Raw genomic sequence first — 23,775 nt, 5'->3', positions numbered from 1 at the left:
CCACAAAGAAAAAAAATTAATTAAAAATAAAAGTCACAACTCTGTGTACTATTTAAACTGAATATCCAATTATAAATTGGTACACTGAACTGTCTAAATAAGATGTTTCAGCAATCTTGTTAAAAAAATTCTTGGGCAAAATATATCTAATTTTTATAAACACCCCAAGATTTTTAAAAAACGCTTGTACTATACAACTTATAATAGTAACCTCGAAATTGGTTTACAAGGTTTTAATCAAGGTATTTACATACCAAGTAATGTAAAGCAAAAAATCCCCCAAACCAAAAACAAAACCCCTAATTTCCAATGACATTTTAGAATGTACTAATGCATCAAAGATTTGTATGAAATTAAAATTAAGGCTTTTTCTGCATAATTTGTGTAATTTTAATTTTACATAGTAGCCAACCTTGGAAATGTCAGTCTTGAACATTCTGAACAACCCACTGCATTCAATGCAGTGAAGTGTATTAAGTGTTACTTCAAATAATTACATTGCTGCTACTTCTATGTTGAAGCATGCTTTTTAAACACTGTAGTTATTCAATATTTACAATGTATATCATTTAAACTTCATGTAAAAGCACAAGTATGCCTGTCTGACTTTAATACAAACACCATACTTGGAATTCCCCCCCCCCAAAATGAAATGTAATATACTACAATTTTAATAATCAACACTTCTGGAAGTTTTAAAAATATGTCTTAACGTGGACCACCAACATAGGCTCAAGTAATCAGACAGTGCTGTTCCTTATTTAGGGTGCAAAATTTCAGTCTGGCTTCAGTTTCTTTAGGCATAAAGTAAATATTTCCTCGAAAGCGACTCCAAAATCATGCATTTCTTCTGAATATCACACTCTTTTCTGCTGACTTCAACTGTGGTCCACCTCAGGGTAGGGGAGGGGAGTATCAGGATTCAGGATGAACTTATATGTGATTCCCAGTTTTTCACGATCCTCCCTTTTTTGCTCTTTTAAAAACACAGTGAGTTAAAATACTGAACAGCAAGATAAAAATGGAATAGTATCTATAAGAATCAAAATGTATTACCCATTTCTCCTATTATATCAAAATTTGTAGTCAGAATTGTCTTTATTGACTTTATTTTAGTTTTTGTACACAAAGAAAAATCATGTTCATATCCATCATGAACAAAAACTTAAAAAGGCAGAACTAGAAGACATGTGTTCTTCACCAAAGCAAAGCTGTGCTAAAGGTTCCAAACATTTCAATTTTTAAAATAAATATTTTCATTTTCCAACGTCTACTTTCATGTCTTCAGAGTGTCACAGGAAATTGAAGCCTATCATGAATTACATTTTTTTTTAGAGTCCCAGCTCACTGTGTTTGGTAACTTGCCATACCATATCCAGCTTGGTTAGGAGGAGGTATTACAGGGGGAGGAGCTTGTCCTTGGGGAGGCTGAGCACCAAATCCACCCATCCAAGCAGCAGAAGGTGATTGACTTGGAAGGAAAAAAAAAAAATCTTCAGCAAACACAAGAAAAAAAATAATCATCTACACAGTTATCCAAAAATTAAGCAAAGCCTAACCACAGAATAGACAACTAGATATCAACAAACCTACAACAAATAGATCAAATAAATGATACAAGTATAGAATATATGTCCCACGATTAGTCTCAAATTTCTGTTAACAATTTAACACGATGACATCTCTGAAGAGTATGAAAACCGATTTTTAAAACAATGATAAATGCCTCAATGCATCATCTACCCATCATATATTGTACACATGGTCTATCAACTTACAAGAAATTTTAAAAACACAAGATCGTGTTGGAAAGAGTCTCAAAAGAAGAAAGCAGTGAAAATAAAGGTCTGGGTTGGCCTAGGGCAAAAAATTACAAGGGACTAACCTACTCTAACAAGGGAGCAGGGGGAGGAAGCAAGTTACTTTGTATCACGTAAATCTCTGACATTTCTCATACCTGCCTAACAGACATAAAATCATCACATTTCTGAACATACCTAGACAAACATCTTTAACATGCAAAAATAAAAAAAAATAGTACATTAGAAATATAATTCTACCAACTGCCTATAGCGATAGTAGGAGGCACCAAACGTTACCAACCTCCCTTTTCACCTAAGTAATGAGAAGTAGTTTTTCAGCATCATAAATCACATTTCATTAGATTATTTCTATAATGCTTAAAATGCCAAATAGGTCAATGTGTATAATTTAAACAAATCTTCCCTAGGAAAACACACTTTTATTTCTTTTGTCAGAACCGTATCTGCTTCTATACTGAAAAAACCCAAATGACTTACTCTACTCCAAATCCTTGTTGATTCCATGGTTGCCCATATACTCCATAAGGCGGTACTTGCCACCCATTTGCCATATACTGTCCATACTGTTGTGGGTTTCCATACACCTGGCTCCATTGGCCCCACTGACTATAGTCGACCTAGGAAAAAGCAAATTATTGTTTTAGGGAACAAGTAAGAAACACCGTATTTGAAGAAAGAGTGGGAGACAAGGAAGAGAAAAACTAAGTAAGCACCCTTATGTGAATAGGACTCTGTTATTTATCATTGTCTAAGTTTATTGGGGTGGTGACACCTGTGAAAAGAAAGTATTAAGATTCAGTTAATACCGCAAAATAATCAATTTTGAAACAGCATTAATACAATCAACTGAAAGTAGCTATGTTTTATTTTATTTTATTGTTTATTTTACAGAGTTTCCAAAGCTTTTATGTAGATTTGTAAGATGGAACCTTAAAAAGTGCTGTGAAAAATCCAATTACCTGTTGGAAGTTTTTAGTCATATCAGGAGATTCTTTACCCCAATAGCATTTAACCACATGTCCTTCAATCGTAGTACCATTCACCGAAACAATGGCATGGGCCGCACTTTCATGGGTTGAGAATCTGAGAGAAAAAAATCATAAGGTTGGTCTTTTATTTTTTAAGGACTTAACATAGTAAATAATACAGAAACTCATTAGTTTACATCTGTAAGTTGATATTTTTCCTGAAGGACATTATGTAGGTAAAATTCTATATTACAAAGTACCAAAATAACAAACTCAGATATCTTGGGGGTCAAGTAAGAAATGAATCAAATGTAAGACTAATAATGATATTATAGGTAGGATATTACCTGACAAATGAATAGCCCTTCTCTGGAAATACTCTTATTTCCATAATTTGTCCAAATGGCGAGAATGTCTGTCTCATAAGCTGATCTATAAAACACAAACATGCAAATAAAATACTTAAGACTGGTGTGTATCATAAAATTCATACTAAATAGTGATGAAGTGCCACAGAGAAGGCAATCAGAATACCAAGCACAGTACCTGTTAACCCAGAAGCAATTCCTCCACAGTACACAGTACAATTTTTTGGACTTGACTGGTTTACTACATCTTCAAATCTCAACTGCTTAGTGTTATCTGTATGCAGAAAGAAAACAAAAATGTCGACTGTTATACGGTTATTATAAAACTTTTATTAATCACTATGTACTATTAAGATATGCCTCAATTAAGATATGCCTAAATGGGAGGAGAAAATATAATTTTTTCTTGATGCTATGATATGAGATAGATTTGATCTATAAAATCAAGTGGTTCATAGCTCCAAAAATACTTATACCACAGCCTAATCATTTTTACATAATGAAATACAAAATAAAATGAGTCTTGCAATACTAATTTAAATATTAAGAAACTAAGACTCTACTAGTACATAATTCTGTGAAGAATCCATACTTTTAACATATACAGCAGACAAATCTTACTTTCTTGTGTACTTTTAGGTGCAGGTGGTTTACGTGTGGCCCAATTGGTTCGAATTTGACGACCACCCAACCACTGACCTCCCATATGTACAATTGCATTTTCTGCATCCTATGGAGAAAAAAAGAGAAAGAAAGAACAATCACAAAGAAAATAGTGGTATGTAAGACCTGGCAAGATGAAATAAAATGTTGGCACTGCTGGATCCAATAAATCTCATCAGTAGACGAATTCACTAAACATCCTAAACAACACTGAACTACTACCAACTAGAAAATGATTTGAACTTGAGTGACTCATAAAAGCTATTTTTAGTTATAGATTTCAAAATGCCAACATTTAAGTTCACGTAAAGGGAAATTATCATAATTCAAATATGTAAGGAAAAGTCACAATCCTACTAATTATCCAAAAAAATTGTTTTTAGTTTCTCAAACATACACGTTTGAATAAAAAGGGAAACAGAACTCACACAACACAAAGTCATTTTCAAATATCTTAATTTTGTGATTTGTAACTTTTGCTGAAGAATATATAAAAACTTTATTATGGTCTAAACTGCCTACTCCCCAAAATCATCTATATTCTTATCAGTAATGAATTATGACTATGACAAAAGATTTAAAACTCCTTTTAAGACAGAAAATTTCTGAATTGTCATTTAGAATGCTGTAAAATGACTGTCGATTAAAAATGAGTTTAGATTACCCAAACCAATGTGAATTTGCAATTAATCTAAGCAAAGACACTACAATTCTGGCTCTTTATCTTACCACTTCAATAAAATGTAGGCCATTTAAGTTACCTATTTTAAAAATGCAGGTAATTTTAAGTTGTTGAAACTATTCTAAAATCAAGGCCCACTTTACTATTTAACATTACAGTTAATGCAAATGCTTAGATATTTTGGTACCTCATAAAGAATATATGCAAAAATCAAGACGAATTGCTTAAATTTTCATTTACATAATTTGCTAGTCATTAACATTCCAGCTATAAAAGTATAAATAATAATTTAAAAGAAGAGTTAAAAATGAGATTTTCATGGTTATTAATAAAACTGAATATAATTTACCTACCGCCCTCCAAATTCTCAGATTAGCTCATTTGTCCTAGAGTTTGGCTTTGCTTCCAATACATCTTACCTTCACCAATGCACAAATACAATTTTAATAATCTTCCATATAATCACCCTATTTTTTCCCAGCTATTTATTTCCAAGTTTATGGAAGAAGAATGAATTATACCCTATTATTAAAACATACACAAAATTACGTAAGAGTTTTGTTTGTAGTTAACATCCACGCACATTCAAGTTTCAGATTCAGTATATTAACTAATGACTAAATTCAGTATTAAAAAATTTAAATTGAGTTGGAAGAACGTACCAGTTTGTTATAAAAAGATACAAAACCATAGCCTTTGGATTTTCCAGTTGCCATGTCTTTAACTACCCGGGCATCCCTGCGAAAAGAAGCACAGCTAAATGAGGGAAGTAAGAGTCACCCTCAAAATAAAAACTAAAAGGAACCACACACACTGTATTGTGAGCATTTTTAAAATAAAATTCCAGTTAGCCCTAATTAACTACAGCCATTCCTGAACTCTCCCTAATGCTTCTTTACCTGTTAGAAAAAAGCAGTAGGACAAAAACATGTAATAAACATGCAACCTAATCACATAGCCTGTGCTTTCTAAATTAAATGCTCAAATTTGAAGATTAATAGGAACAATAGTTTCCTTTTCTAATATTCTATTTGCTAGTGTCCTCTAAGGTTTACTGATTCTATAAATTACTGTAACAATGCTAACTACTTTACCATGCAATCTCTAAATAGTTAAATGTCTTCTGCCTAGTGATACAAAATATATGAAATATTAAAAAATTGAAAAAGAGGAAAAAATAGGAATTAAAAAGGCATACATGGCCTGTTAACAGATTTCTTTATTTTTCTTGGTCAATTCTCTACCATCATTTTGGAGTTTGGGCAGCTGTAAATTTTGAAAAATTGACATTTTCAGAAATTTAAGAAAGGAGAATAAAAAACTAACAACAATGCTAAGCACACCAGTACGAAAACAACAAATTTACACAGAAATTTTAGTGAGTAAGTTAAAATGATTGGAAATATAGAACTCCACTGAATATAGAATGTTAAAATGTAAATACTAAAATATGTATATATAAATAATGTATAATAAGAATAAATAGAAATGAGAAAAAAAATCTACAACTGAGTTCCAGTGTGCACAGTTCCTTGCAGTTAGCCTTCAAGATCCTGTCCATTCTTATGAGCAATTCTGCAAAATAACCAGAATGCTATTACTTTTAATTGTGACTTGGACTTTAGAAAAACTGCAGGTCTCAGGTATAAATAAAGATTGAAAACAGTAACCTGTATTATTTATATACTGATTTTTAAAATAGTACTACTTACCATATTTAGATTAAAAAGCAAAGCAAATATTAAAACAGAAAATTAAGAATTAAATCTTTCAAATAAATTAAATCTATAGAACAACAAATTGTATAGAGAAAAAAATTGTTGTTCTTAGTTGAAACATACTCCTGTCAAGTAGTACTAAAACGTTTAATTTAAATCTACAGGAAATACACAAAATAAATTGATTTTAATCATAAAGGTAAATTGTGATAAACATCTTATAAAACTTGTAAACACTTTCAATGTATATATATATATATATTCAGATCCGATATATATTTGATCAAGTTAACAACAGTAAAATCTGAGCATTAAGTTTTGTTAAAAATCAAACCACATTTGCCCCTTAACTAGCAGAATCAAATATCACTAACAAAAAAACCTACTCATTAATTCCACATTTATGACTCAGACATTGAAACATTTTAATACGGTAATAGTACTATTTTTCACTTACAGCTAAAATAGCAAAACGCATTTGTCACAATAAAACATGAATATTTCCAATTTAATCACAATATATCCACGGATTTACCTACTTTTCCACATTCACAAATTCCTCAGTATAAATCACATTTACTTTTAATAAACAGTATAAATACATTTACTTTTGATTAACCCATTATCCTTAACCACCAAATTTTGAAAACATTTGACAAAAAGCTGGACTTTTTATAAGTTTTACCATTCAAACATCTGCTTCAAAGATAACAAACATGATCACTTAAAATCTTTTTTAACATATTATACACAGGATTAGATGAAAACAAGACCCCAAAACATTGAAATGACATTAACATTTTCAACAACATCTACTACTCAAATAGAAAACAAATTAAAAAAAAAAACAACAAAAACTGAAAAAAATCACACTAGAGAAAGAAAATCTTAATTTATTACAAGTTAATCATATACAATTTTGCCTATCACTATTAAGTGTAGTACTGATTATGATACTTACGATATTTTACCAAAGGGGGCAAATGCTGATTTGATATCTTCTGTTGTAATTTCTGGACTCAAATCCCCAACAAACACATGGAAGTGATCTGAAATCAAAGCATTTGGTAATCAAATACTTAAGTCGTCAGCTACTAAACCTTTTTTAGGCAACACAAAAGGAGGAAAAAACCCTATTTAAGCTGGTGATGCTGCCAGGATAATTTCAGAACTCTTCCACAGTAAAATGCAGCAGGAGTACTTACTGGAAGTATCTTTTTTCTGGCTACTTGGTGTTGTTGCCCAGTTTACTTTGACCTCCTAAAAATAAAGATTATATTTAATAAAATTATTAGGCATGTCACGAGTTGTAACACTTACCACTTATAAAATCATTTACAAAGCAGGATTATTTTTGAAAAAGTATTAGGCTGAATAAAGTAAAACCATCACTCAGCAGCTGAATATCTGTTTAAAAACTTGCTAAGAAAGAACACAAACTAATTTAACATGCAAATATGAGTCCTTATAAGGTACCATCATTCTATTATCTTACCTTTCCCAAAATTTTTCTCCCATTCATAGCAGCTAATGCAGCAGCTGCATCTCTGTGTTCATAAAATTCCACAAAGCAATATGGGTCATTGCTTGTATGCTGCAAAACAGAAAATCCAACAGAAGAGTTGACCCTTCTGCTATCGGGTTGCTGAGAAGAAAATCCAGGAAAAAACATTACTGATAGCTAGGAACGTACAACGTGAGATTGCATAAGCTTATGAAAGCCTAACACTTTAAAAATAAGATTTAAAGTTAAACCTGACTTTGCACCTCAGAATTCTGTTGTACTCAATCAGAAATATAAAAGCAGTATAGAATCATGATTGTCAGTATTAAATGAAACCACAGGCCGGACACGGTGGCTCACACCTGTAATCCTAGCACTTTGGGATGCTGAGGTGGGGATTGCTGGAGGCCAGGAGTTCAAGATCAGCCTGAGCAACATAGTGCGACCCTGTCTCTATTTTAAAAAATGAAAAAAATTAGCTGGGTGTGGTGGCGCACGCCAGTGGTCCCAGCTACACAGAAGGCTGAGGCAAGAGGATTGCTTGAGCCCTGGAGTTCGAGGTTGCAGTGAGCTATGATTGTGGCCACTGCATTCCAGCCTGGGTGACACAGCCAGACCCTGTCTCTGAAAAAAAAAAAAAAAAAGAAAGAAAGAAAGAAAGAAAAAAAGAAATGAAAACACAGAATTCTGGTGAAGTATGTTAAACAAAAAATAGAAACTTACGTTAGACCAAACAAAACCTTAAACTCAGATTTGATGAGGACCACTCCTTATCACTGTTCCTCTTCCAACATTATTTTGAAAACAATAAATTCTACCTATGTATCATAATCCTTCATAAACTGTATCCCAGGATACAGAAATACAGAATAAACCAACTTTTGAAAATGCAGAAATGAATGAACTTTATAAACTTTACTCTGAATCAAAACTAGAATTAGTACTACAAATGATGGTATCTTTGTACTGCTAGAAAGACTGGATTACATATCTTTTCTGGATAAGAAAAGAATAAGAATAAAAACAGGAAAATTTAAGATTTATAACCAGCTACTGAAATGAATTCCTTATCTTCCAAAGCTACAATTTTACATCATAAAACCCAATATAAAAAATTTTTATTAAATATACTTTACAACACTATGCTGGATAATAGTTGGCAAAAACATAATTATAAAGATGGTGAGAAAGTAGTGCTACCTAAGCTCTAGCAACATTCTCACCTAACAACCAAACTGGAAATGAATTTTCATAAAATTATAACCTATACTGAATAGCTGCACAACTATACAAATATACTTTTTATGTAAGGTTAGAAACACTCATTACTGTTCAATGTAAAATGCCCTATAAGAATAATATTTAAAATGTGGAATTCCAGTCAGACTACCAAGGGATAAAAATACCAGATAGAATAAAGATCTTTTCAACAACCACTGTTTTTCGTTCCAAGCAAGTTTTAGAAGAAAAATCCAAAATAAGATGTCTAAACAATAGTGGCGAATCAATCAGAAGGCATTTCCTCGAGGGAAAAAAAGTGGGATCATTAATACTGACAAGAAAACTATGGGCTCGCATACAAAATCCTATTGCTATAGCCATGAAATGCTATTCTTAAGAGGTAGGAAAAGGAAATGAGGGGAAAGATTCCAAATAAAAATATACCACTTAAATTTCTCTCGTGAAAGAGTTAACATTTACTGGAAACATTCACTGAAGAAAGGACTTAAAAGTAAATAAGAAGCTAAAATTGTGCTAGTCAATTTTCCCGTTTACTCCTACCTCCTCCCCTCCCTTTGCCCTCTAAGGGAAACATTAATAATTATAGCAAAACACACTGGGGTCTAATGGTAGATCTAAGATAATCATACATGCTTTAGGAAACTAGTCTACTCAGGCATACTGATTTCAAATTTATCTAATAGTAGGCCAGATTCCATTCAATGTATGTATAAATGCATGCACATGTGTTTGTGTGTGCATATATACATAAATATCCACATCACATGTATTTATATATTCACATCACACTACATTTCTTCTAATTTAAGACCCCACTGATTTTTAAGTCACACCCCAACTGTCAGAGGTATTAAAATATTTTTAAAGTTTGCCTTAGAATCAATATTATACATTTATTATATAAGAAAAGCTAGACTCTATTATAAACATCTAAAGTAAAAAAAATCAGGGAGAAAAAGAATTTTTCATATACTGAAATTTATGAAAGAAAAATAAATGCCTAGATGCTAGCTATTCTGTACTAGCATTCATTCATGCCTTTGGAGACCTATTTATACCACCACCAAGTGACACTTTAAAAATCAATTATGTCATTACCTTAGTGTTGTCACCAATTTTTGTTGGATGATGTAAAATGTCAAGATGGAGAAATTTGAGATTTTATAAGTTCAAATCTAGGACTTCTAGAATAGATAAGTTATGAAAATTCATTTCAAGTACCTCCACCCCTCGAATGGCTGTATACACACACAGGTTTTTTAAAAATACTGTTAAAATAAATCTTTGACAAATGTTTCTCAGAAACTTTCTTTCCACTTTCTCACATCCCATTGTCTCTTAAACCCACTCCTGTGGGCTTCTAAGCCAACCATGCCACTGAAACTTCATGTCAAGCTCACCAATGACCTCTGCCACCTCTGTGATCCCTTTTCTGTCCTTATCTTGACTTACAAGCAGAATTCAAACCAGTTGACCACTACCCTCCTCCTCTAAACATTCTCTTCTTTTGATCCTACTACACTTTCTCGGTTTTCCTGTTTCCTCACTGAAGGATCTTTCCTCCTTGATGCAAACTCTAAATCTAACTCTAAATGTTAAGCTGCTCCAGGGATCAGCGTCAGTCCCTCTACTCTTCTCCCATCACTCTGTCTAGCAGACCTCATCCAGTTCCATGGCTTCAAACACTACACAAGCTTTAGCACTGGTCTCTCCAGAGTTCCAAACTAGTTTATCCAAATGCCTATGTATAACGTCCATTTAGATGTCTAATGCACATCTTAAATTTAACATTGACAAAACAGAACTCCTGGTTCCCACCACTACCCCACCCATCTTGTGCCTGTTACCCCATTTTAGTAAATGGCATCGTCACCCACACAACTGCATTAACAAGACACTCAGGGGATTTCCTATTTCTTCCTTTTCCTTATGTCCCACTGACAATCCAGTCCTATCAATTCTATCTCCAAAATATAATCCCAAATCTATCTACCTCTACTTCTTCAGCTACTACTCTAAAGAAAAAGCCCTCACCATTTCTTACCTAGTCAAATAAACCCAGCTGGTTTCTCTCTTTCCATTTCTTGCCCCCTACAATCCATTCTCCACACAACACTATCTATAAAGCAGTAATCTTAAAAATGCAAATCAGGGCACCTCAGGCCCCTGCTTAAGTTCCTCCACCGGTCTGCCACTGCAACCAGGGTAAAACCTAAACTTTGTCATGGCCCACATTGCCCTGTGTGATTCTGAATCCTGCCGACTCATAAGTGGTTAGACTCCTTTCCCACTACTCTCCTTCATCACTCAGCAGGCTCCAGCCATCCTGGTCTTCGGTTCCGCAAACACAAGAAGTTCACTACCAACTCAAGGCCTTTGCACCTGATGTTTCCTCTGCCTCCAGCTCTTAACATAAATAGTACCATTTTATTATTTCTGTCTCAGCTCAAGAGATGACACGTTCTCTCACCACCTAGCCTATAAGGCACCAACCCTCCAGTTATCACAGAACTGTTTTATCCTCTTCATGGTTCTTATCCCTATTTGTTTGGGGACCTCATTTGTCTGGCTCTCCATTCATTATATCCCTAGTACCTGAACAGAGCCTAGGGCAAAGGAACTTTTTCATTAACGAAAGAATGAATGAATGAATAAAGACAGGAAGGAAAGAAGAGAAAAATATGATATACCAGAACAGAATGATGATTGTCATTACTTAGGAAAGATAATCAAAAGGCCAGGTTTTTAACAATTCCCACCTCAGGATAAAACAAACTCCCTAGCATAACTTCTAGCCCTTTTCAAACAGTCTTGCCTCATCTCCTGTCATCTCTCATGACTAACCTCATTTTAAACTCCCTCCATGCTACAGCTTCTATTCTTCCCTCTCTTTCTTTCACAAGCACATCTGCTCTGACAGCCTGGATCAATGTTCTTCTACATGGAATTCCTTCTTTCCCAAATTTCTTTCTAGTCAGTTTCTATTACTATCCTTTTAGGTTTTAGTCTAGGCACTGACTCCTCCAAGCCGCCTCCCCTGACCTAATAAGACTGCACTGGATACATATATGCTCCTATAGCACTTTAAGCTGTCTGCTTTCATAGCATTTATTACCCTATATCCAAAGTGCCTGTTAACTTCTTCGTCTCTCCACCAGACTGTAAAATTCTATGGGGCTAAGAACTATCTTATTCACCACTATATCCCTAGCACTTACCGTAGTTATCTGGTACATGGTAAATAGCACACACACACACAAAAAATGTTGATGAGTAAATAAACAAAAAGACAAGGAGGAAAAGAACCACCTAAATATGAATCATTGGGCACTGCTACATACTATAGAGTCTTGCCCAGGAAAAGTAAAAAAGTAAGTTTTCTTTGAAAAGAAGACAACAAAATTATTACTCTAACAATTTAAATGCCTATCTACCTAAAGTTGCTCAGTCCTTAGTATTTACTATAGACACACAAGATGCATGCTGCTGCACTATGACAACAATAACCTAATGTTCTTTTTCATACACCAATTCCTAAACTTTAAATGTGCAATCTCTAAATCATTAACATTCTTATTGGAATTGTATGAAATACAATCAAGTTTTTCACCACTCTAAAATAAGCTCTAACAACTTTTTAAAAAGCAGAATCACGTGAAGATAATTACATTATGAAGAAATGACCATTTGAGAGTAAGAGCACAGAAACTTTGCCCTCTCAAATAAAACTCCATTCTAAGCCTAGTTTGTCAGCCAAATCAAAGTAATAAGTCAACACAACAGACACAAATCTCTCCACCAGAATAACTTGAGGTTTAAAATGAATTTTTAAAATGCTGCAAATCTACCCATATATCTTGAAATGTTAAACATCATGCTAACTGACAGCACATGTAACTGGGAAGATCTTACCTCTGTTATCATTTTACAGCTTTTACAGGGTCCAATCTGACTGAATAACTGAAGTATAAGGACTTCTGTCACATCTCTGGAGAGGTTACCTACGTATCTGTACGAGAAGAAAAAAAACCACATTATTAACAATTTTCCTTCAGCTCTAGCTCTAATGCACAATCATTTAATTCACCACCTTTTATTTCACTTTAACTTCCCCTGTCTTCGATAAAATTTTTCCAATTAAGCCTGATCCTATGAAAATAAGCTTAACTCAATCAGGAAAGCAACCATTGTTCTTAGATCACTAAAATACCACTTCAAAAGACATTACAAAGAACAAATCAATGTGACGTTGGATACTCCAATGGTATATTATTCTATACCCTAGATATTTTCTCATCTTATTGTAATTGTTAAAAATTAAACCAGTCTCAGTAACTATATTTTCTAATTCTAAATAATTTATAACACACACACACACACACACACACAAATACTGATTCATTAAAACACCTGATCATAATAGGGTATTAGACATAAAGTGAGTTTATCTTAAGACTCCCAACCAAAGCAATTACATGAACAAAGACCAGAATTAAAGTTACAGCGAAACACACAGAAGGTGGTGAGTTTTTGTTGTTTTGTTTTTGGCTAAATAAGATTGTTAGCAATAATGTCTTCACTGTGTTGTTTTAGGAGAGCAGAGTAAAACAATAAAATTTCCTAGTCTAAAAATGCATCAGAATCAACAAAATACATCTTTATATATTTAACAAATAAAGTAAACACAAAGATTTCTTTATAAATTTGGAGAAAAATTAATATAAATCCAGATATACCTTTGACTACGGATATTTAAAGATTTGGGTTTTTTCTTTAACTACAAATTGAATGTATGTGAAGATTTTAAATACAGTTAAGTTAAAAAAAGAAAGGAAGAGAAAAGAAAAAAACACTACTTCACTACCTAGAGATGACCACCTTGGCTTATGTCCTGTATTATGAATTTATCTTAATTTATCTCAATAAATTGCCAAATTTTAAATCTTTCTGGTACTCAGGGTATAATCCCTCAAATTTGCATCTGTTATGAACAACCTCATAAACCAAACAATATTTGTAAAAGTTAACATAGTTTCTTCTGGAAAGTAAAAGTTTTATTTTTCTAACTATAATATAGAACATATGCAAACTGAGTACTAAGACCAAAATAAGGCTTGCAACATGGTTGCCATTTTAAATACATAACTGCTTTAAGATGGAACACTCTGAAAGGAAAAAACTAATTGAGAAAGCCAAGGTTAAGTAAAAAAACAAAAAGATCCAATTAAGAATGAGTAGCAATTTTCCAGTTAAGAATTTCATTTCAATGAGTACTAATAATTTTAGTGTATACGCTCTAAAATTGAAACACATGCCCAATATTACTTAAATAGAAGCATAAAGAAGGGACAAAGTAGTTTAAATCCACTATGCCAGCAGCATTGGTGGTTCAGTGGTAGAATTATCACCAGCCATTATGCCATCTTTTCCTCATAATTAAAGAACTGACCTGTCAGTAGGCCAGTGCAATGACACACTTTTTCTAGCAGTGAGCTAGCCACAGACAACTGATGGTCCCTTCTTAACTCATAGGAGTTTGTGAGCCTGTTATCTATAGAATAATTTCTTTTTGTACAGGGTAGACCTATTTATAAGGAAAATGGACAAGTAATCTTGGTCATCTACACATTATGCTCATCTGGCCTAACATCCAAATTTCAGATTGCTTTTCCTTTACTCTCAGTTCTATAACTCATGCATTTACATGTGCCTTCATGTATCACAATACATAACAGACACACATTTTTATAGCTTTTAAAATACCATACTATAGTGTTTAAGTACCTTTACATTATCATAAAATAATCTGTCCCAAAACAAGTACTAACAAAAATATTTAAGACAAAGGTCAATGCCGGGCCTAGTAAGAAGATCATCTCTTGGTAGTATAGTGAAATATCTTTGATTTTTTTCCTCAAATTATAGTTTCTACACTTAACTCTCTGCTCTGGTTATGAAGTAGTCAACCTATTCTGAAGTTCCAAATTTTTAAATATATAATTTCTACCTAAAGGACATATACCAAAAAAACAGAAAAAAAAACAAATGACTGGAATTCTTAGACTGAGAAGTCAATGCAGAGAGTGAACACTTAGGAGATTCCAAAACAATTTTTAAGTCAAGGAAAAAACAAAAAAAGAAAAGGCATACCTCAGAGTTTATTTTGTCTTCTAAGAACAGGAACTGTAGGAACTGATGCATTAAAAACTGAAAATGACACCTTTATCCCTAACATCAGGGTTAAAATCCAATTTGAGACCAGAAACTTAGCAGTTTCACAGGAGGCAAAAGTTCACATTGCCAAACTACTTCCTATGTCCAACTGGGCAGAATTTTAAGTTAAGAACATGTCTTTCAGAAGACTAATGACACTTTTTCAACATTGAATGCGCTCTCACTCTGAAAGAGTAGCCCTACCTGGGCTGAAATTATCAACTGTTTCACAAAATACTATGGCTAAATTTCCATAAAAGTAAGGTTTCTGCTTTTGTTTTTGACAAGTTCCTATACAAGAGGAGATTTTGCAACAATATCCTTCAATAGACCTCTAATTAATTGTTCAACTTGTCAGTACAGTACTTCATTTTAGGACACAGGCAGGTTGGAGGAAAAGTACAGGAGGTACAACTGAGTTGACCAACTATGTATTAATATATGAGATATTCTCACACACACACACACACACTTTAAGAAACAGAAAATATGATTAAGTTGAAATGAGGGGCTTGATTATAGCCACAATATAGCCAAATCCATGGTATAGCTAGTCAATTTTAAGAGATTTTATGTTATTTTTTTCTGCTTTGCTAGATGTTCAGCTTATACTCTATATCATTGGTTTATTTCCTCCTTTGACTATCAGGAAGAAAGAATAGCCTTAAAGTAAGGCATTGCATAACATGGTATTATCCCAATTCCTACTGGTTTTGTTCTACCAGATAGATGAAGAAAATAAAATAAACTACAATAGAACACTACAGTTTTTTCTTTTTTTTTTTTGTTTTTTTACCTGGTATGCAGCTAACAAACACTACTATAATTTAGTGTTGTATTGTAGATTCAGATATACCATGGATCAAATCACTGCACTACAAAGCTATACACAACACAAGCCTGAAGCGTGTGTCCCACAAGGCAGGTGTCAGACAGTCCAGTTCCAACACCAGTATTACACAGCATGATCTCGTTCGTTTGTTTTTTTAGATCACAAGTTACCCAATACATAATACCCCAAAATAAATGTCAAATGAGAATGAAGAACATCAGAAAACAGATCTTTAAAGCAGCTATATGACAAATAAAAATTTAGGCTCAACATCAAAGCAATTCTATACCACTTTAAATACCATCAAATAAATTAGTAATACTGTAGGTAATGAATATTTAAAGACCTACCTAGGCTATAAACACCATATTGTTTTCTGAAGATAGAACCATATGTCTTAGCTTGTGTGTGTCTGCAGGAAAAAAACCTCACTAGTAACACACAGGCATTTTAAGGAAACAATTTAAGATAAGCTTTGTTAAGAGTACATTCTTTTAAAACATACTAGCCACTTGAAAACCTAATCCATAGATCACAATGCAAAATATAGGATCTCCATAAACAAACAAAACAAAACCCTAGTAGGTATCAACCTCTAAAATCACTTTCAAAGTTTTCATCATGTTACTTGTAACTAAAAGAATCCTTTGAGGAGAAATATATAAAAGGTACACTTAAAAAAACTACTATGCATTATTTTTTATTAAACTCTATGATAAAAATCCCAATTGTGAAACGTTTCCTCTTATCTCAAGATTTTTCATTTGAAGGTTTAAAAAAAATATATAAAAATCAACAGACTGCAACATGTTTGACTACAATGTCTGCCTACAATCATAATTCAATCAGGATTTTTAAAAAAGGTCTTAATACTAATTTAACAAAAGAAATATAATCATTGTAAAAATATTTGAGTACCTCTTATGTTCCAGGCAGTGAACTAAGTGCTGCAGGGTAAGACCTAGGAAGATGTAGCAGTCCTTGTCTTAAGAAAACTCTTCCCATGGAGAAGAGTGGGAGAAGGAAAAAGGAAGACAATAGTAAACATGTACTGACATACAGAAACAACAGAGTTTAAGATGCTTATTTACTCACTCGTTTACCTGTCACATTTTTAGACAATGTAAACATAGAAAACAAGTGTTTCAAAGAAAAGAACAGGAGATTGGAGAGGACAGAGGTAGGGAATAACAAAGAAGTTAGCTTATTAGTCTACTGGAGAAGATCTGATAGAGATGAAGACAAGGCAAATGCAAAGATAGATAAAGGATATTGGAAAAGCATATTATTTAGCATGACAAAGCCAGAAATTCCTCTTTATAAAGAACAGATACAGTTAATGAGACATGTGTCATGAGAATTTATCAATTATTCAGTAGCGATTATGATGCAATGATGACATTTCAGATTTTTAGATACGATGTAACTTTTATCTTTGTTAAATACATGCTAGCTAGGCATTGAATCTTGCTTTCCCAGATGCTTCCATCAAAGTACACATTGCTAACTAAATACCAAGCCTTGGCTTCAACAGATGTTTAAGGACAAATTTCAAGTGTGTGCCAATTCTCTCCTTTCTTGGAAAAGAAGGCAGAAATGGAAGACAACATAAAACATAAAATAAAAGCTCTATTAAACAGGCTTTTCATTGAAGCATTTGATGTGCTTAAGGTGGCCTTAAATTCTCAAAACAGGATAGTAAATACTTTAGTGAGAACATTAGAGAAAGGGGAATGAAGAGTTCAAGGCTACAAAAAATGTATATCAATATTGAACATCCATCTTCTTTACTGAGCATACTTTCTTTGGTAGGAGTTAAGAGAAGCTAGTCAAACCGCCTGAGTGCCATCCACCTTCGTTTATTCCCCACAAAAGTAATTTCCCCATCAGACAGCAGAGCCAAGTGAACTATGATCATATCAACACCAGGAGAGGCAAGAGAAACAAAGTAAAGATCTGACTCCTCGTGCTTAAGGTAGGAGTGCTGAGCCTCGAGAGGCTGGGAAAAACTGAAGGTGCCCAATTTAAATATTTAATTAGAAATTACTCAGACCTCAAAAAAAAATGCAGGAGAAAGAAAGGAGTGCCAATCTACCCGGAAAGGAACGCAAATGCTGAGTCATCACTCTTCATTGGGAAAGGATGGAAATTCGAATTAAGTGGTTGGAAGATGAAATTCATTCATTAGATTGGGCTTCAGGTAAAAAGCAACAATAACAAAGGAGAAAAAAGCGCCCAAAAGACACACATCGAATAGCGGATGAAGACATTATTTCAGCCAACTCTGAAGGTTTCGACGCACAAACAGATTAAGAAGAGGCAACACCAAGAGAGCAAAAGGAGTTTAAAAACTGGTTGTCAGTTTAGTGTAGGGAGCGCTCAAAGTAAACTTCGTTATCCAAGAAGGGAAAGATGCTCGGGCGGCAAGAGGCAACCCTTTTGCACTTCAAAAGTAGCGGGCGCTAGGCGGGTTTTCCTGACAGCGTGGGCGGGGGCACGTGGGGCAGAAAGAGAAAAGGGGCTTGAGTGGTGTAAGAGTGCCTAGCTTCCTTGGTGAGCTTCGCTTGGGTGAAGAGCTGGGAGCAACCCGAGCTGTGGACGTGGAGGGTGTGAGTGCTAATTCCTCGGGCCGCAGGGGATGCAGCCGCAGTCCCACCCCCAGTCCCACCCCCACCAGGCCCTGCCCCCGTAGGGACCAGCAGCTCCGGGCCCAGCCCAGGGCCTCCCCCCGCAAAGCAGAGGGGGAGCAGGAGCTCTCCTGGGCCTGACAGCCTCAGCCGTGCAGAAACCCGGCCTAGGGAAGGTGTGCAAAGAAAGGCTAGAGAGAAAAAGGTCGAGATAAGCCCCAGACCCCAGGAAGTGACTGTTTAGGGGAAGGGAGGGCTTCCTTTCCAAGGAAAAGGGGACAGATGAGGAATGCACTTAGCGTCCACGCCACCCTGGCCAGGGAGCCGCCTAGAGTCCCGGGTTTGGCCCACTCTCTCCTGCTCCCTCCCTTAGCGTCCCACGGTGCCCGGGCCTCTCGGCGCTTGGCACCCCCAGTCTCGGGTACTCACAGAGTCCGGGGCTGCCCGTCGTCTTCCATCATGGTGGGTGCGACGGAGCGATCCCGGGACAAGAGGGAGGGCAGGGCTGGGGAGGGGAGGGGGTGGGGAGGAAGGGGAGGGGGGCTACGGGCACCGGTTGGGGACAGAGGAAAAGGTACCGAACCCTGCTCTCGGGCTCTCTCCCCCCAGCCCGCTCTGGACACTGCGCTCCAACCAGGAGGAGCAGGAGGAGGAGGAGGATGAACAAAATGGCCGCCGCCACCAGCCAGGCAGGAAACGGGTCAGAGCGCAGGCGCGGCCCGCCAGGTCACCGCTCAGGCCGGCCGCGACGGCCTGCGAGGGGGATAACTGAGGGGAGACAAAAACAAGCCGCTGAGGAAACCCTGTGCCTGGTCACCACGGGCCACGTCGTCGCCGTGGGCCTGGCGGCCGGCCGAAGCCCAGCCAGCTCCAGAAGAGATCGGGTAAAAGGAGAAACGCCGGGAAGCCGAAGTCTCTGGGAACTGTGGTCCTGGAAGTGAGAAAAGGAAGCACTTCTCCAGAGGACTTCTGGGAACTGTAGTCCAAAAGAGACTGCCGGCGCCCGCCCGCGCTGGGACGCCAAGAAGAGACTTCTGGGTAGTGTAGGCGTACGTGAGGACGGGCGGCGACCGGGAAGTCGGAGTGTGGGATGGCAGGGAAGAATAAAGGCGACGTTGAAAGGCGGGGAGACGAAGTGGGGAAGGCCCCGTCGGGAAGTAAACTACAAGTCCCAGAGTGCCTCGCGCTGGGGGCTGTCCTAGGACTGCTCCAGGCATTTTAAGGCTCTTCTGTTGGCTCAGCCTGAGCTTCTGCTCCGCCTCCGTCCAGCTCAAGAGCGGTTTCTTCAACTGCGGCTCAGGCGGTGTTCGGCCTCCGCGTGGTGTTCGATCGAGTAGGCCTTTCCGGCTCTCCTCTGTTAATCGGAACGGTCGGCCCGCGGTCATCAACCGCCGCCTCGCGCGACGGGCGGGAGAGAGGCTGGCCTGGTGGGGACCCGGAGGGGCTGGGGCGGACCGTGGGTCAAGAGCCGGCTGTATCCTTTGGGCGCTTTCCCCTCGCAAATAGGTATTCCTAGCCTAGCTACCCTGCTTGTAAATTGCTTTACAAGTTTCAGAGGTTTCCCTGTCCATTATCTCATCGGATAAGGGGTAAAAAGAGCAGTCCTCCATTAAAGTGACTTGCAGCCTGGGCGCGGTGGCTCACGCCTGTGATGCCAGAACTTTGGAAGGATCGCTGGAAGAGCCCAGGAGTCAGAGACCAGCCTGAGCAACATAGCCAGATTCGTCTTTACAAAAAAAACATATTTTAATTAGCGGGGAGTGGTGGCGCGGGCCTGTAGTCCCAGTTACTCCGGAGGCTGGAGTGGAGGATCACTTGAGCCCAGGAGTTTGAGGTTGCTGTGAGCTATGATGACACTGCACTCCGGCCTGGGGGACAGAGCGAGACCTGTTTCTAGAAACAAACAAACAAAAAAAAGACTTCCCCTCCTACCCTTACCCTCTCATTTAATTTGTACAGTTAAAAAAAAAATCGTCGGGCAGAAACGTGCACAGATTTAAGTTTGCATTTACATCAATCATGTGGACGGGGAATGCAGTTTCGCATGAAGATGTGGAAAGCCAAACTAGCTCTGCAGCTCTTCAGAATGTTTTAAACTCCCCCCACCAAAGAGTTCCTGGTGTGCTTCCCCGCCTCCCTCCCCCAGCACCTTGAGGAGAACATTATTGAATTCGTACCTCCTCTTGTAGTTTGGTGAAGGGTGGTGGGGAAGAAAGATCTTCTAGCCTATTGCCAGAGCTTAACAGCCCCAGTTAACAATGCCTTATGAGATGGTTCTGCAAACCTGCTGGGGACCTACCCTGCAAGTGGCTATGCAGCAGGCACTACTGAATCCAATCCTGTAGGCCCAGTCAACCATGCAGCAGGGGGTTTCATGTCAATTTGTAGGGGAGGAGATTTCAACCTGGAAGACCTTGGAGACTATGGCAAGGAGTTGAGCCCCGTAAGAGTCAGTGGGAATAGCAAACAGGTTCAAAAGACAGGAGCCATGGCTAAGGTATGGGGCGAAGGTATGGGGCGAAGGGGGTGCAGCTAAGGGACAGCATGGAATAGGCGTCTTGAGAGCTAAAGCTAGAGAGGTGGGCCCGGGCCTTGTAAAACTATGTTGTCAAGGGTCTATATCATTCTGAAGGGTTTCAGCTTTATCTTCTAGACAGTGAGGAACCATTCAATGAGGTTTTATCTGTTTTTTTAATTGGACCTATGTGTATAACTGGATTTAATCATAATCTGATTCATTGATCCATACCTGGACCACTGTATTAGTTTACTGTTGCTACTGTAACAAATTACTGCTAACTTAGAGGCTTAAAGCAACATGAATTTATTATCTTACCATTTTTTTTTTTTTGAGACAAAGTCTCATGCTGTTGCCCTTGGTAGAGTACAGTGATGTCATAGTAGCTCACTGCAACTTCAAACTGCTGACTGAGCTCAAATGATCCTCCTGCCTCAGCCTCCCAAGTAGCTGAGACTATGGGGCACACCATGACACCCAGCTAATTTTTCTATGTTTAGTAGAGATGGGGTCTTGCTCTTGCTCAGGCTGGTCTCGAACTCGTGAGCTCAAGTGATCCTCCTGCCTTGTCACATGAGCCACCTCACCGGGCCTCAAAATTCTTAATCACATCTGTAAAGTTCCTTTACCATAACATAATATTCACAAGTTTTGAGGATTAGGACATAGACATCTTTAGTGGGCCATTATCCAGTTTACCTCACCCACCTTAATTAATTTAGTTACTTTTAATATTGTAGTAATAGCTATAAACCCACCACCCTAAAAACATTATAATGACAGCAGTTTACATATATGGTATGCCTCCTACACACATTAACTCATCTTCCTGCCTCCTCTCATCTGGGGTAACCATCATCTTGAATCCTGTCTTCGCTATTTCTTGCTTTTCTTTTACAAAGTTTTATTCCACATATATATAGCCTTAAACAGTGTGTGTAGTATACGCATGTACATTTGAACTTTTTAACTTGATAAAAAGAATATGGCCACTACACACCTATAAGAATGGCTGAAATCCAGAATACTGGCAACACCATATGCTGACAAGGATGTAAAGCAACAGGAACTCTCATTCATTGCTGGTGAGAGTGCAAAATGGTACAGCCACTCTGGATGACAGTTTGGCAGTTTCTTACAAAGCTAGACATAACTCCTAGGTATTTAGCCAAATGAGTTGAAAACCTATGTTTACATAAAAACCTACACACAAATCTTTACAGTAGTTTTATTCATAATTGTCCCAAATTCAAGGGGCAATTGATTCAGATCAAGCAACCAAAATATCCTTGATTAAGTGAATGGATAAACTGTAGTACAAAGTGGTACATCCATACAATAGATAAAAACAAATGAGCTATCAATCCACAATAAGACATGGAATAATCTCAAAAGCCTATTACTAAGCGAAAGAAGCTGGTCTGAAAAGGCTACATACTCTATGATTCTAACTGTATGACATTCTGGAAAAGGCAAAACTATGGACAATAAAAAGATCAGTGGTGCCAGGCGTTCCAGGGGAGGAGGAGGGATGAATAGGTGGAGCACAGGGTCAGTGAAACTATTCTGTATGATACTGTAATGTTGGGTACATGACATTATGCATTTGTTAAAACCCGTAGAACTGTGCAACATAGAGTGCATCTTAGTGTAAACAGTTAATAATAATGTATCAATATTGATTCATCAATTGCAACAAATGTACTACACTAAAGTAAAATGGTAATAATAGGGGAAACAATGTTAGTAGTGGAGGAGCATGTGTACAGGTATTCTACTTTCTGCACAACCGTTCTGTAAACCTAAAACTACTCTAAAGCATAAAGTCTATTACGAAGACAATTTATGCCTTTGTAATCTTTTGAGACTTTTCAACCATGTTTTATGTATATAATTCATTCATTTTTACTATTATATGATATTTCAGTGTGTGAATATACACTTTGCCTGATTTCTCATTGATGGACATTTGGGTTGCTTCCAGGTTTTTACTATTGTGAATAATGCTGCTATGAACATTTTCGTGCCTGTCGTCAGTTATAGATGTGCAAGAGCTTTTCTTTGGTGTATTTGTGTCTATACCTAAAGGTGAAATTGTCAGATCACAAGATATTTGAATATTCAGTTTTAGTGGGTAAAGTCAAACTATTTTCCCCAAAGTGGATACAGGGATTTGTACTCCCATCGGCATTGTTTAGGAAGTTCTGTAAGTGGATCCGTGTTCTCTTTAACGCTTGGTTTTGTCAGGCTTTTTACATTTTTATCGAAGTGTTAGCTCAATGTGGTCTTAATTCGCATTTACCTAATCAATGAAGTTGAACATGTCTTCATATTTTATTATCCATATGTGTTTCCTGTTCTGAAAAATGTCTGTTGATATCTTTTACCTATTTTTCTATTAGGTTATATGTGCTTTTCTTGTTGATTTGTAGTAATTCTTTTTTTTTTTTCTTTTGAGACAGCGTCTCACTCTGTTGCCCTGAGTAGAGTGCCGTGGCATCAGCCTGGCTGACAACAACCTCATACTCCTGGGCTCAAGTGATCCTTCTGCCTCAGCGTCCTGAGTAGCTGGGACTACAGGCACACACCACAATGCCCGGCTAATTTTTCTATTTTT

The 23,775-nt window shown here is 36.8% G+C and overlaps 1 protein-coding gene across 2 annotated transcripts; it reads right to left on the bottom strand.

The window, feature by feature from the left end:
• Positions 1-1,063: 1,063 nt before the first annotated feature.
• Positions 1,064-19,666, bottom strand: TIAL1 (TIA1 cytotoxic granule-associated RNA binding protein-like 1). 2 transcript variants are annotated; one of them, XM_012642423.1, is made up of 12 exons: positions 19,070-19,666; positions 12,881-12,977; positions 7,718-7,867; positions 7,428-7,482; positions 7,184-7,271; positions 5,167-5,242; positions 3,781-3,889; positions 3,338-3,433; positions 3,139-3,223; positions 2,783-2,906; positions 2,301-2,440; positions 1,064-1,471 (listed from the first exon to the last, which is right to left on the bottom strand). In XM_012642423.1, exons 1-12 carry the CDS (start codon positions 19,099-19,101, stop codon positions 1,345-1,347), a joined length of 1,179 nt encoding a protein of 392 aa, XP_012497877.1. In that variant the 5' UTR covers positions 19,102-19,666; the 3' UTR covers positions 1,064-1,344. The 2 variants fall into 2 exon arrangements, with proteins under 2 accessions (XP_012497877.1, XP_012497878.1); XM_012642424.1 differs by having other exon boundaries at positions 7,718-7,816.
• Positions 19,667-23,775: the final 4,109 nt, after the last annotated feature.

Source organism: Propithecus coquereli, unplaced genomic scaffold (assembly GCF_000956105.1).
Source record: "Propithecus coquereli isolate 6110/MARCELLA unplaced genomic scaffold, Pcoq_1.0 Scaffold179, whole genome shotgun sequence".
Taxonomy (NCBI): Eukaryota; Metazoa; Chordata; class Mammalia; order Primates; family Indriidae; genus Propithecus; species Propithecus coquereli.
The sequence above is the reverse complement of the archived record's forward strand: the minus strand, read 5'-3'. Positions and strand labels throughout refer to the sequence as shown.